The sequence below is a fragment of the Pelmatolapia mariae genome, linkage group LG14 (genome assembly GCF_036321145.2).
Source record: "Pelmatolapia mariae isolate MD_Pm_ZW linkage group LG14, Pm_UMD_F_2, whole genome shotgun sequence".
Classification (NCBI taxonomy): domain Eukaryota; kingdom Metazoa; phylum Chordata; class Actinopteri; order Cichliformes; family Cichlidae; genus Pelmatolapia; species Pelmatolapia mariae.
Window position 1 is genome coordinate 33,033,342 of NC_086239.1, and position 16,239 is coordinate 33,049,580.

The 16,239-nt window shown below is 36.9% G+C and overlaps 1 protein-coding gene across 4 annotated transcripts in view; it reads right to left on the bottom strand.

Moving 5' to 3' along the window:
- Positions 1–16,239, bottom strand: part of cntn5 (contactin 5) — a 117,780-nt gene that overhangs the window by 68,396 nt on the left and 33,145 nt on the right. For all 4 annotated transcript variants that reach the window (XM_063493593.1, XM_063493592.1, XM_063493590.1 and 1 more), the window contains exons 2-3: positions 16,107–16,224; positions 1,435–1,641 (exon numbers count right to left, since the gene is read on the bottom strand). In XM_063493593.1, the coding sequence (XP_063349663.1) occupies positions 1,435–1,641; positions 16,107–16,161 (262 nt within the window). In that variant the 5' untranslated portion in view covers positions 16,162–16,224. The remainder of the gene's footprint in view (positions 1–1,434; positions 1,642–16,106; positions 16,225–16,239) is intronic.

Here is a 16,239-nt window from a genome sequence, read left to right on the forward strand (position 1 = left end):
ATTTGTATTTGTTTATGTGTTTGTCTGTAGAAAATACAAACACATACACAAGCATATGTGTCATTCAACTTCGAGTGTCATGGCCATCTGTCAGTCATAGAGTCAAAAAACGCAATACCCCCTTCAATCCACCAACGGTACATTACTTGTTGGCATCCATTTCATCCACTGAACATCAATCCGGTGCAATGGTATAATGGTCCTGTCAACACTGACAGTGGAGAGGCATTACTCTCACCTTGGTTATATAGATGTAAGTCATTTTATGGCTACCTAGTGATAATGCTGTCAGAAAGTAAAAAAGGCAGAAAGGAATAGACAAGCGCCTGGAACAGAAAAGAAGGTAACAAAGGAAACAAAAAATAAAAAAAAAGGATAGCTATTATAATTTTATGCCTGCTTCTAATATGACTCACTTTATTAGGAACTACTGATCCGGTTTGACAATAGAGAAACTGCTTCAGATTTCCATTAATGAGCATTCCAGATGCAATAAGCATGATGTAATTAATCACATCAAAGCATCAATGTGTCATTAGATCCTCAAGAATTATTAATTCTTGAAATCAGGACACTAAGTGACCCATGTAAATTTATGATGTTGTGTTTCCATTGTGCATTTGGGGTATTACATCTTGTCTTTGACATAGCTATCCATTATTTCTTTCTATGCTGGCAGAAGCACAGTGAGCACAATATTGCAATGATCCCACTTCAATTTCACAAAGGGCATGACCCTGGTCACCCCGGAGAATGCGGTGATAACGGATAGGTACAATTCATTTCCAGACCAAACCTAAACAGAGAGAAACATATAAAGTCTAACCTAATATGGCAAACTCTTGCCAGAGTGCAGACATAGCAGAGTGCATTCACACCAATTACTTTTGGAGGAGCTCAGTCAAACTCTGGAGTGCCTTCCCTTTTGGTTAGGCTCATTTTGGCGGGTGAGAACACTGTCATCTGAACTTCACAATTCAGGTCTCACTCCTGTATAGGGTGGCTTGAAAGTAGTTGACCCCGACTGAGAATGTAATCCAGAACTAACAACAGAAAATAGCGTGAAAAAGTGGCGCTCTCTACTTATAAGGAGTTAGAAGCTGACATTGATAGCTAGTAAGACATACTATGCCATAAAAGAAAAAAACATACTCAGCTTTCTCTTCCTACTTTGCTAAACAATGTATACCATAAAGTGTAAATTAAGTCAAAAGGGACCCAAATATTAAGTATCCTTGGATAAAATGGGAGATGACTTCTATGCAGCAAAAAAATTGTCCAAATTCTCCCATTAATAAGCTTTTGTGTTCATATATATATGTATCCCTATTGAAACATTTGCTTGTATATATGCAAGTATGAACGCAAACTCTAACAAATCAAAAACTTTTGAGAGAAAACAAACTGAGATTTTGACTGCTCCATTAGTTTTACCTTCGCTTCTATAGTCCTCCTGAGAGCTATGCAGACTCAGGGCTGACAGGGGGTGACTGGAGAAAGCAGGCCAGTCAGGAGTCACCAGCCCACTGCTGTAGTGTTGAGGTCTGCCGCGTGAGTTGAGCACTGAAGAAGAGCTGTCTGGCTTCATTCGTAATACTGCTGCATATGATATAGGCCGTGCTGCAACAGCTCTTGCGAAATCTGGGGGGAAAAAAAAATGTGGAACACAGTTTAAGGATAAATCATTTATGTTCAGGATGTTAACTGAAACTGAAGTTAAATTTGTCAACAATAACAACAAATTCAGTTTTAGTGGATATTTGTTACAGCAAGTCAATGTCCAAATTGAAAGAACAAATTATGAAAGCACTAACCTTTTTAATAAATAAGAAAGAGAAAAGTACTCCAGTGTAGTGTATAGTATAAAACTCAGCAGCAAAACAACTCTAGTCAGTTTTCATTCTGCAAGGAATAGAATAATTTGGAGCAAACTAGTGCTTACAAACAAGGCATAGCACACAGGCAAAAATAAAGGAGAAAGCAGGTGTGTCGTAAAACTCAGAGAGTGAAATAAACAGAAAAAAACACCTTACAATGTCTAAAAAATGCATAGAAATGATATAGTTGATCTAGTTTCTGAGTAAAATTGTAACCACAAGGTCTAAGAGATTTGTGTAAGATTAAATATCTGTCTGTTAAAGTCCCAATATCCACCTAATACAAAAGTCATTTTCAAAATCACTACCATAGAACCTGTTAAAAAGGTGTGAAATTACCCATAAAGATACTAATTTCTTTTTTTAAACATTTTTTTAATTCTACATTTTAAATCTAGGAGTCTGTTTTCCCATTTGGCTCTCATACAGTCTGGGTTTTTTTCTTTTTTTTTGGAGCATCTGCTGCGTAGCACCATTTGATGTACTGACTAAAAAGGCACTTATGATGCCTTAGGTGAAAACATGCAGTTCTTAAAAGGAACCACAGACACACTGCATATTCTGGAGATTACTGTCATCAAAGTCTCAAATTGAATAAAATGGTAAGTGTAACAGAACAGCAGAGAAACAGATTCCTTTAAAGTCAAAGAGACCGTGGAGGTTCAGAATAATATCCTCTCTGAAAAAAGAAGTTGAGGCTGTCACTAGTCATCGCTGTCACCATAAATTTCTGCAGCTTATTTCTGAAGAATTCAGTCCACTTTTTTAATGGTATTGTTCCAATTCATTTTACTTTTGTGATACTATTAATATAACAACTCAAGAAAACATGAACAATTATTGTATTTTTCTGCTTGAAATTTAATCATCGTTTCACACGTTTCAAAGCAACTGTACAATACAGCTAAGGAATAGCTAAAATTACTGGTACTATGGAACCAATCCTGTGCAAATATATGGCTTAAACTAAAATGCATAAGACTATAATCTTAAAGCTCAAGAAGAACTTAATCAGATATCTGCAATAGAGGGTGGGAGTTTCTTACCCTACATGATAAAGTACTGTGAAAGAACTGAACAAAACTGAGAAATAATTATGTGTCCTTGGGGACTTGTCAGCTGCAAAAAAAAAAAAAAAGCAATCTGCAAATGGAGAGCAGGCAATTACAGTATTACATATTCTGCTGAGAAACAGGATATGGAACTCCATTTGAAATTAAAGATACTGTGAGTTTGAACATTGAAAAGCAAAGCAATTAGTAGTTGGTTGGTAGTCAGTTAAACCATTTATCCTGCCAAAAATCAGCTTAGTTGGCGGTGTAAATCATATTCTCACTGCTGATGCCTGCAACAGTACCTTTCAGTACTTCATCAAATGTGCCATTAACACCTGGAAAGGTAAAAATCATATTAACTTTAGAGAGAATTCCAAAATAAAATTATAGCTAATTTTTAGAGCCTCAGTAATATGGCTTAATGGCATTGTAATAATGCAATGCATTTATATTAGCACTGTTTGTAATGTTCAACATATATATTTTAAATGCAGTATTTGTTAAAAAGCGCTCCTGTTATGGCGTTATTTTTGTGCCTCTATTCTGAATGCATATAAAAAGATTTTGCAAGTGCAAGTGTTGCATTTTGGGGAGAAATTTGTTTTGAGCGAAGAAAAGTTCAAAATTCATTGCTGTATGCAAGAAATGTATTAGTGTAGCTAAACCTATTTTTGGTTAGTATGTTATTTATTTTAAAATATATAATTTTTAATACCATTGTTGGTTTTAATCTAGCTTAAAGCAAACCACTCCACTGGATTTGGCTACATTTTGGACAGTGCGTCCGGAATAGAGTAGCTAGTGAGCTGATTGGAGAACAAAACAGCCAATCAGAATTTTCACATCCCAGTCTGTGAATGGTTGTTTTTGTGGCACATTTATAACGTGTACAGAAAGAGTTGAGCGTGTAGGGTGCAGAGATGTTGAGAGCAGGAGCAACACACTGAGAGCAGGTCCGCAGATATCTGTCAGTACACAGAGCAGAAATCTGAGCAAGAGCAAACGCCAACAACTGAGCGAGAGGGGCTGTTATTGTGTGTGTATATGGATAATAGCAAACACTCAAACACTGAAATACATTTCTTGCACGCAGCAATGAATTTTGTTCGCTCAAATTAAGCTTTTCTTTGCTCAAAATAATTTTCTCCTCAAAATGCAACATATGCACTTGCACATTTTCTTTATGTTCGCCCAAAATAGAGGCAAAATAGAGGCACAAAAATAACACCCTGTGGTGTATCCTGTCAGCCCATGCATTACCTGCATGGGAGGAGCATGGTCCCCCATCAGAGTCCAGTGGGGGTCAGGAGTGCTACTACAGGGTCCCATACCTACCATCCTAGATTTTGTACACCCAAACCCACTGGAGTTTGCATGGTTGAGGATGGCCCAGGAAAATATTCTCCCAGCAGATGCAACAAAACGCTTCAGTTTCCAGATATTATCGGATCACCTTAAGCAGGTGGAGGCCCTGCTTATTGCCGACTCCTGTAGCAACTTTAGGTACCCATATACCAACACAATGGATGCCCTCAACCAGCAGTATGGACAGCTGGCCCTTCAGCGTATTGCAGAGTTAATGGACAGGCAACTTGTCATAACAGGAGATACCAAGACCTTCAGGATGTTTGGTCTAAAGGTACGATCACTGGGCAGGATGCTTTCACAGTTGCGGAGGAAAGGAGTTGTAGAGATGGAATGTGGGTCTCATGTGTCAAGGTTGCTTGAGAAACTGACCCATGATATGAGGTCCAGTTTCCAGCAGTGACACATTCACCCTCAGAACATTCCTGTTCCTACACTGAGGGACTTCTCCCACATGCTTGAAAATGAGCTTTGAAAACCCAGTTGTTGCCACACAGACGAGGGCCCTCAGTCATCAGAGATGCTCTCTTTGTGACAGGCTACTAGTAACAAAGTGCCTAAAGATATGATTTAAATTTCATTCTTTGCTAAGTTGTCTCTAATGTGTAGACACAACAGTGTCTTATCCTTAGAGTTAGGTGCCTTCAAGGATTCACAGGTCAGTGCCAATAAATCTATGAAAATGGTCAGGTCAGTGTATTTTCAATCTAATCACTGAAAACAGGTGAAAAAGCAGCCAATGTCCAAGCAAAAACTTTGAAAGCGCTTGAAGACAATAGCTCAAGACCACTTAAAAAAAAAAAAATAGCAAAGAAGTCTGACTCTTTAGTAGACAAAATATAAAGACATGAGGTGTAGCTCAAGACTTTTGCACAGCATTGTAGTTACTTATGTATGAGATGATGGGTATGCAGCCTGGCAACATGACCCTGTAGGCCTGATGCAGGGTAAAGAAACCCTGGAGAAAAACTAGAAAGATCTGTCATGCCCTGCAATGAACATTTAGAGTCACACAGGAATACAGAGTGAGTCACACAAAGTTCTGCTTATGATCGTGTTTGTCACACTGATTTTTTTTTGCAATTCAAGCAGAGCTCAGAACATAATATATAACTGAATTTTATATAACTGAGCTAAGGCCGAGCTATCAGAAGCAGACTGGTCTTAAGAATATTTGATGCAAAACTGTATAAAGCAACTTAGTATCTTTGACTGACAGCTAAGATGTAATGGTTGAAAGAAGCTGAATGATTACAAGGAAACAGCTTGTTATAAAACAGGTTGATCCTGTTAAAAGATGACAGCTGCAATGACTTCATTTAGTCAAGATTTTAAATACTGTCAGGACAAACAGCTCATTTCTCTCGCTAAACAGGACATCTCCACGTAAACATGCTGTATCTCATCAATGCCAGTTGGCGTACTTCCTGCAGTGGAAATAAATGATAATGTTACTAGATTCATCAGGCTTTAACGGTGATAAATAATAATGACTACAACACTATGAATGTGCATATATAGAAACGGATGTATCATTTTGTAACCAAACCACAGCACCTAAAATCAGAATCAAATCATTGGGATACCTGAGAGATTAGGATACCTCCTCAAAACTATGATGAGTAATTTTTACCAAAGGACTAGTGAATCAAATAAAAGCTTATCCCAAGAGTATTAAGACAAGCCTTTGATGCAAATTCAGACTGGGCCGGAACCATAAAAAAATAGCCCAGAAGTGTTTTTCACAGTACAAAATGAGTCATACTTATAGGGAGCATGGGATTTTAGAATAGTCATGTGCTTGAGCAACATTATGGTTTCATTTAATATATAACATACTGTAGCTATTGTAGGACTGTCACAATTCTGACACACTCAGATATGATAATCTAGTGGTTTTTTTTTTATATTAAGGTCTAAGTAGCTTTCATTTTTTTTACATTGTATTATACTTGATGTACCTAGGTGTCCCTAAAGTAATAAACTAGTAAGACAGTCATAATTCCTGACAGTCAGGTTGAGACAAGCTAAAGAAACTGGCTACTAGGTATTTTTCTGAAAAACTTTTGGATTGGTAACTTAGACTTAACATGTGAATTATACTTCTGCGTCAGATCTACATCATAAGTTTCACCTTAATGGGAACCCCATTTTAACCCAGTGCCACAACCTTCTGTGTAACTTGGAGTGCATCTCCCGAGAAATGTCTGTATGTACTACCATTTTGGTTGAGGCATACCACAATGACTTTGAATGTCATGGAAGGTTGCAGTGTAGGGATAAAAGGAGTTTCTGGTTACATGATTTAGGTAACCTGAGTTGGGATGTACATATTTCCTGCAGAAGACTAAATCAAGCGTGAGACTGTTACACACTGAATGCACTGTGAAAAAACCCCCAAACGAATTTCAAAATCTGAATTTTTTGTGTAACGTATGTAGACACTGAACGCGTTGCATTTTTGTGACGAATTAGTCATCAAAAAAATGCATTATGAAAAAAATTAATCAACACAGAGGCATGATGAGCTGGTTCTGATGTTTCTTAACAATAAGACTAAGAAACTGAGATTCTGGTTCATCCAATTCTCACAAGAAGGCAGCAGTAGGGAGAATTTCATAGTTTGATCCAGGAGTTGAAACTGTATCACGCTTTTGTACATACTGCAGGATGTAAGTAGGGCAGTTTGAGGTCTTGTTGGCAGGGCTGAGATCACATCTGAAAAGGCAGAGAAATCATTTCAGAGAGCCGACTGACCCGGATCAGCATCTAGCTGTGTGTCTCAAGTGAAAGACTAATATTTTACTATTTCCATCTCATTGTGTATTCACTACACATCTGCAGAAATTCAGTGATCTGATTTGTCCGATCTGTTTAGTCAGATCCCCCAAAAATCTAAAAAATCTGAAAAATTGAGCTTGATTTAAAAAAATAAAATAAATGTTCCAAATTTGTCCAGTTAAATTAAATGGTGGGTGTGAACGGTTGCATTAAGAGCGAGTAAGAAAAATATTTTCAACTCATGAAATATTGGCATGGATTTTACGCATCCGGTGTGTAAAGGCCCTAAGATGCAGTAATGAAGCCTTTTCTCCTTCATATCAGTAAACTAGTGCTAAGTCACACATGAACAGCTTAGTTTCACTCATTATGGATGAGTGATGCAGACACACCTGAGCTTAGTACATAGTCGTTGCTCATAATGCCAGGGGTTCAAGACGGTACAATAAAATACTGTGAATTACTAACACAGCTTTACCACTTAATGCAATAGTAAAGCTGCAGTGCCTGTGAAGTACATAACAACAGTGGTGATTAAGCTACTGACATTACAATGAATTTATATTGTAACAGCCATCCAAATATTATTTATTGTTTCCACTGACTTTATAAAAAAGATATACACTCACAAGCCACTCTCTAGGTATTATATTATATATAAAAGGTGCTGAAACATTCCTATGAGATTTTAGTCCATATTGACACGATAGCATAATGCAGTTAATGCAGATTTTTTTTGCTGCACTTCTATGGTGTGAAACTGCCATTCAAAAAATCTAACAAGGTGCTATTATATATACTGTCAGTCTCAGATTACTTGAGCTTTGGGGCATGCTGATTTATCCTTCAGGAAACAGCCTTTAGAACAACGGTACATTGTAGTTATAAAGGGATGCACATTGTCAGCAACAACACTCAGGCAGGCTGTGGGATATAAATGATGCTCAATTTGTACTAAGGGGCCTAAAGTATACCAAGAAAATATACTCACTGCAGCACCACCACCAGCCTGAAGTGTTGACACAGGGCAGAATGGATCCATGTTTTCATGTTGTTTATGCCACATTGTGACCCTACCTTCCAAATACCACAGCAGAAATTGAGACTCATCAGACCGGGAAACATTTTATCAATCTTGAATTGTCACATTTTGGTGGTTCCTTATGAACTGTAGCCTCAGTTTTCTGTTCTTGGCTGAGTGGCAACCAGAGCAGTCTTCTCCTCCTATAGCTGATCTGCTCTACAGTCATTGCTTCAAGGTAGGATGTGTTGTGCATTCAAAAATGATCTTCTGCATATCTTGGACAACAAGTTGTTATTTGAGTTACTGTTGCCTTCCTGTCAGCTTGAAGCAGTGCAGCCATTTTTGTCTGACCTCTGGCACCACCAAGGAATTTTTAACCAGAGATAGACAGAGCCTATAACCAGATAGCTGGATGCTGCAACTAAAATAAAACTATACGTATTTGATTTTAACAGAGACATGTATGCTCCCTGGCTTGTTTGGAAAAACTATGCAAAATTATACACTGGCATCCTAGGTACCAGACAAGCAGGCAAACAAAAAGTTATGATTATAAAAAACATAATAAAGTGCCTTCAGACAGCTGTTGTTGTAAATTGCTATATGAATCAAAACTGAAAATCTGAATTTAACTTACCCTCATGTCATGGATTAAATCAACGTTAAAGGGATGTTGTACAAATTGCATGCATGCTTTAATTGACACACTGTTTTGTGGAGGTTATAAAGCATATCACTGTCTTTTCTCAGGAAAAAAGCATTCCTAAATCCTGACAAATACAGCAGTCAGACAAATAACTTTTTTTATTTGTTTGACTGCTGAAGCCAACGGGCACTTGCACTTGTCAGCTGTCACCTTCATCTGATAAAAGCAATGACCCTTGCAGATCCTGCTGATCCCTATCTTTCAGCGGGTGCAAAATCAGTCACACTCATTGTTGCTGAAAGGCCTGCACCTGCTGTATTTCAGGGAGCACCAGAGCAATGCCATCGGTGATCGTTTCAGGTCTTAACACCACCTTCATGATAACATCAACAAAGGAGGCAACAGCCATTCTATACTTGAACAAAGAACAAAAAGTCAAACATTCCTGTTACCTTGTCTTTATTATGACGTGTGTTTTACACTATTAGACTGTACGTTTACTTTAATGGAGATCACCTTTCTGTAATAAGCTACTCTAAATTATTATGCAGTGTGCCTACAAAGGACACGTACATGGATTTGAGACAAGGGACTTAACATGCAAGCAAAACAACAACAGAGGTGAAGGTGAGGCTAAAGGAGGATGACACGTTTCGAGTTAACAGAGGTGAGACCTGGAGAAACAAACACTGGGGAAACACTGAAAACCTATCCACTTGTATTAGGCCGTTGGGTTGACACTGTGCAGGGCACAATATGCAAGTCTTGTGGGGCTTTGTCGGCAGCCTCTGGACAATGGTGTGAAAAATTAATTAGAATAACATACAGTAAGTAGGTGAGACATTCGTGAGTGCTCAAGTAGATGGACATGATTAGCCATAGCCTGTAAGATTAATGAAGACCTTCACAGGAAGATTATATTGACTGAAGCTGATTATGCTTGAGACCATTTATTCAGTGGAATATCATTACAGATAGAACAATCCATACATCATATGCAACCTCACTTCACCTCATATCACAGTGGACTACTTACTAAAACCCAGTCTTTTTTCATCATCCTTGGCGTACGATGGGGATTGTATGAGTTGCTTCAACCTTGCCACAGTAACAATGAAACCGCAATGGTACTGTATGATTTATGGTATTAATGTGTCATACCTCCTGATGAAAAGTGTGGGAGTAAATTCAGTATGCTGCTTGTACTTGTTCCTTTTTTTTCTTAACATAAAATTCATATTGAAGATGCATCATAATCCGACGAAAAAAAAAAAAAAAAAAAAAAGGTCAGAGGTTATACGTTTTCTTTATCCTGATGGTTGGACCAAAAATAGACTCCACTGTCATGCATTTGCAGAACTTAAAATGCAGACTCTGTAGACAATCGAACAAACTGGAAACACTTTTATTCAAACTGATGGAAAATCCCAAAATCCAAATAGCAAGGTTCATATAGGACTTGACAATTCGGGCAGGGATGACACAAGGAGCAAAAACAGGCACTGTGACACAAACTAAGGGAAAGACACCATTATATATATATATATATATATATATATATATATATATATATATATATATATATACACAAGAGGGCAATTAGGGGAAGTGAACACAGCTGGTGTAATGAGACACAGGTGGAAATGAAATGAAATACAAAGCACAAGAGACAGTGAAAATAAAAGAGGAAGTAACAAATAGGAAACACAAGTAAGTTAAAAACAACATGTTCAAGGTGTGATGGTGAAGTCCAACATGTTGAAATTAATTAATCTTGAAACATTTTAAACTGATCAAATAATGTACAGAGCAAGAAAAGTTCTGTTACCAGAAAACCAATTTAAAAAAAAGTTTACAGACAGAGATGGAGGTTATGAGCTGAGGGGGGGAGCTAACTTTTGAAAATATATTATAAATAACGATAAGGAATTTGTGGAATACTATGGAAAAGGATTTGAAAAGATGCACAAAAAAATTAAATGTAATAAATATACTTGATGTTACAGCCCCATAGGTCCAGGGGATGTGGGAAAGTAACAAAAGGTGTCTGAGAGTCAGAGTGTTAAATGTGTATATGGTTCTACTGTGCATTAGATAGGAATACTATATCTAATGACAAATAAAGATACATATAGTATTATAACAAGATGCTTCCTCCTTAACATTTGTTACTTGTATGTTTGAATAAGATTCAGGAAGTAATGCTGAAGATCTAAACAAAACCCAGAATATAAAAATAACAAGAATTAAAGACTAAAAGACCAAAAGATAACCTAAAAACTCCAAGAAGTATACATTTCACAAAACTAAAAACACTGTGTCAGAAAACACGTTTATTCAGCACGGTTTAAATGTACCAGGTTAGCACAGGTTTGTGATTACTGATGACTGTTTTTCTCCCGTACACTGACTAACAGACCATGACTTTTGGATTATTGGAATGCTAGGCTAGTGGGAGATGCAGTTATGGAATGGGGGTGTCACTTTTTATAACAACTCCATATCTTAAAGTTTATTTTTCAAGGTATACAATTACAGCAATATATATTCATTGCATGGTCCGGCTCTGTGTACTGCATGCAAATACTCATTCGTTTCCCCACACACAGCCATATTTCTGTCATTTGACTCTTTTGCCCTTGGTGAAAATTACTTCATGCATCACTTATACGGCACTACACATCTATATTCCCTGCAACCCACTTTTAATATTGAGATACCTCTGAGTTAACCAAGGAAAAGCTGAATTACCATTCCACACTTAACACTCCAAGAAATATTATATTTCAATCACTGGTGGACTGAGGTGGGGAAAAAAAGAAAAAAAATGGCCCCAGACATTATGCCTGCCCAACCCACTTTGTTAGTGCCCTCTCCCTTCCATGTGATTTAAATATCTACAGAATAAAAGGACTGGACAACGAAGAGAGGCACAGGGGAAAGTAAAATAGAATGGAGCAACTACTGTCTTCAAACTGAGTATTTTCTGTTCTCATGGAGAACAGTGGGTCAAAAATCCATTATACAAACCATTGTGTCAAAAGTATTATAATAGACAAAGACAGCATCACACCCGTGGGAACAGCTGCTCATGGCTCCTACTGCTGATAATATTGAAAACCAGTTTGAAGTGTGGCACTCTTACTAAAATGTGACACATCTCTGATAGTTGTGAGTACTAAAAGCACACTCGGTTCGCAGTGCTGTTCTGACTAAAGTGGAGAACTACAACGCTCTCTCTCTATATATAATTATTACAACATTTGTCAAATACGTGTTGTATAAATTGAACAGCTCCTCCTCAGAGTCCACATATGTAAGATTTAACATTATGACCCAAACTATTTGTTGTATCACAGTTTTCAGGTAACAACAATTTGCAACAAATCTGCAACAATTTGACTCTATTCATTTCAGTTACCTTTAAGACAAAAAAGGTAGACAGTGTTAGTGTATGGATGAATGATGAAAAGAAGAAATCCCTTGAAAGGTTTGGCTGAAGAAGAATGAAGGCAAACAAATTAAAAAACGTGTCATTGTCAAGCAACAATATCTGCCCCAAATATTTACAGTAAATTTGGAAAAGGGTATTCTGATTTGAAGCTCCGTCCTCCTATATTCTATAATTCATACTTTTTGGTTGTTTTTGTATTTTTCTCTATTGGCATATGTGTTTTGTGTAATTTAGATGTTTTTATTTGTGTGTGTGTGTGTGTGTGTGTGTGTGTGTTTGTGCGAGCACTACTACTCTGTTGATAGTATTGCTGTCTATTGTAGCCCATACACACTTGCAAAAGACAATTTAATCTAAAGTCATATCATGCTGGTTAAATAAAGGTTAAAGAAAATGAAAAATATGCATGTGCATAACAGTAGGTGTCTTATTTTTAGCTTTTTATGCAATCATGAAATACTTTTGTTTACACTGTGATAAATCTCCTGGCATTGTCATTCAACTAAATCACACAAGAAAGAAACACAGACTGCATTTCCTGTATCCAATTTTCAGCTCAATTGCATAGATTTGTTCAGTGAATACTGCATTCATCAGTGTAGGAGAATTGATGACATTCTTTGTATTTCCTTCTTTCTATATATTTAAATACTTGAGTTTGTTGTACCTAACAGCATATGTGAACATATGTTCACCTATAATCCAGAAGAAGAAACAACCTTACATTCTTTTTTTCTGAAAGGAAGCTAGTTTACAAAGCAGGAAGACAACAGAAATCATTGTAGTAGTACTGAGATGAGACACCCATAATGAGCAAGCAGAGCAAATTCTGTCAACTGTACACATCCAAGGAACCAGGAAACCAAATCCTGAGATCAAAAATCAATGGACAGAATTGGCTCAACTGAAACAAATTAACTACACAAGCTGCTAAGTCCCTGTTCATAAACTTGACAAACTAGTTGAAGTCTTGACAAACAGAAAAAGAATTAGTGAAAACTCTTCTCTTTTCCACAGCAGCTTCCTGTCAGCTAATTTTAAAAAGTCCAAGTCACAGTTACTTAATAGTGGAATTTCTGTTAGTATTGATATCTTCTTACCACCTTCATACATACACCAATACCTTGTAGTATTGTTTTCATTGGGAATTTGTGCCAAATGTACTACTACTACTGTAAGATTCAGTTCATTGTTAAGTCCCATAGTAGACCTTAGTGAACCAGAGTCTGTTGACTCTTCAACCAGTTTTCCTATTTCTCTATTCATGTTTGAAAAATCAGAATCTTCTATAGCAGCCGTGGCCTTTTCTGTTATAAAAGCAAAGCAAAGAGACACCCACAAAGAGACACACAAGCCATTTATGAGAGATTTCTTAAGTGCTCATGTTGGTCTGAAAAGCTTTCAATAGTCACTGCACTTTGCAGTAATTCTGCAGTTTCTTGTGAATTTAAAAAACTTTTTTTTTTAAAGGGACAATAAACTCTTACATTTCTTTATGCGTTTAGGGCACATTAAAAAGCTATACAGAAAATTAAGATTATCAAAGGTGTCTTGAATTAATTCAGGAACTGACTATAATTATCCTCCTTCACACTTTGTGATGGACAGTGGTCAGCACTGTCAGTAATGGTCAGCACTGTCAGTAATGGTCAGCACTGTCAGTAATGGTCAGCTGTCAAATGCTACCAAATATGACTGTTCCAGTTTGTTAAACAACTCCTTTTATATTTATGCTTCTATTTGTGTATCATAAAGCTCTACTGAAACCATTGTTTTCAAAGGTTTTAAATGGGATTCAAAAGTATTGTAAAAGCATTCCAAGTATTGCATTTAAAAGTTGAAAATTGGACACTTTATGATGAAAAACAGCTTGATTAAAAACTAACTCAAAATTGTCAGTCATCAGCTTTACCCTCTCCTTCACACATTCCCACGCGCTCCATGCATTGCTTTTACAAAATCCCTGGGGAAGCAATGATTACAGTTTACAGACAGCAGTTCAAAATGCTTATGATTAGACTACATCAAACCTTATGGTGCTTTTGAAATACAAGCTCAGGCCTGTCATCTGATGGAGTTCAAGCTCACATTACCACTGGAGGCTTGTTAGGCAGCTTCCCTGCTAATACCAGTAGCAGAAGTTTGGGAGCACACACTTTGGCTTTCTTGAACAGTATACAGTAGTTGCTGGGATGTTAACATTTTCAAATCGTGGTAAAGGTCTGGTTTGCTGTAATGTTTATGCTGCACTGTGGATAACTGACATTCTGTGGTACAAATTGTACTGTCTATAAAAAAAAATGTGTAATAGATTTATGTCAATATATAAAATAAAATATATTCACAATCTAATGAATGCAAAAAAGTGGGCCACAATCAAAGGTATAAAAGAAATTTCCTATGTGACAGTCCCAAGAAACTAATTTTAATGTTACATTTTTTTATTGAATAATAATTCAAGCGGGTTTTTTCCCCCACAGAATTATATTTAATGCTCCTATGCAAATACTTAAATTGCCAAGTACCCTGTGAAAAATCATTAACTAAGAAATATAATCAGTCCAAGACAGTGGAGTGGGAGTCTGTCTGACCACAAGATTAAAGGCTCTCTGGAGAGGGAGCTGAGTGATATCAAGGACCATCACAGAGGCAACTTGTCCAGCCAGCCCGTTGGTGGGAAAATGCGAGGAAGTAGGTTAGAGCTAGACATGTTTGAATTTGTCACCAAATTGACCATTAATATACCTGAGTGGCCCACCCTAAATTCTGTCTGTGGCAAATGTGGGCTAACAACACACAATACTGAATCAGGAATAGTTGCCTGAACAACAATGGTTATTTTATACAGGATGAGCTATTTTCATTAGAACCATAAAATGAGAAAAGTGAAAAGAAAGATTTGTGTTTTTTTTTCTTTGTTGCTTCATGTCACTTCTATACAAGTTAAATAAATTTTTTTGCAGCTAAAAATAAATCATATCTTGCTTTGTTCCTTTGTAAGGTTGTAATGTACAACACTGCTCTACAGCAGTATACCTAACTTTAAAAAATACATCTTCTCTTTCAAGAAATGCCCACAATTTATTCAGAAGCAAACAGCCCCAAGAGACAATGTTTAAAACTCAAGAAACAGTTGTTTCCATTTATTATTATGGTTTAACAGGCAGACCAGTGAGGTCAGTGCAGCTTCTCTGACTTCCATAAATGAAGCTCAGAGAAAGGCCCAGAGTGCACAAACCCTTCTCTGGTGGGTTGAAAGAACCGTTAAAAGGGCAGAATCCATTAGACCGTCAAATCCATGTTCTAGACTGACCGAGGGAGTCGCTTGATCCGTAACTTGAAATTTTGCGCTCACTGCTAAACACACTAGTGAAGATGTAGCATGGGAAGATAATGGATACCAGACAGATAAAGCAGAGCACTGGTATGTTGAAACTAATTACTACTGAGCCAGTTAAGCTTGCCTGATACTTTAAAGGTACTTGGATATACATTCATGTTATGTAAATTGACTTTTATTCTTTCTTTCTTAATTAGGTAGAAAGGTATGTATAAAATAAAACTTGGTAATGAGTAATTACTTTGTACAGAAACCATAGAAGGTGTGCAAAGATCTTCCCAATTTTATCTCCTTCAGAAACCAAGAAGAACCTGGCACATAACTTCTTGGATTTAAATACAAAACTTATCTTTTTAAAGATGTGAAAGTGAAAAAAATATCCCCGATATTTGACACAGATAAATGAATGAATAAATAAATAATCCTACATGTGGCACATTTATCCCCGGCAAGTTATCATTTTAGATATTACTGTATAATTTTCTTTTTGTAATATTAATACTTTAAATTATTCTGTACATCTTTTCTTAATAGTCTCTGAACACTAGCCTTTGAATTTCTTACCTGAAAGGCCACTGATGACAGACAGGAGGAGAAATGGTTTCCATGGTGACCCCATACTTGTTGAAGAGGTCCCTTCTGCAAGAATGTTAGCAGGTCTGCTTCTTCATTAAAGCTGCGCCTACAAACAGAGAGG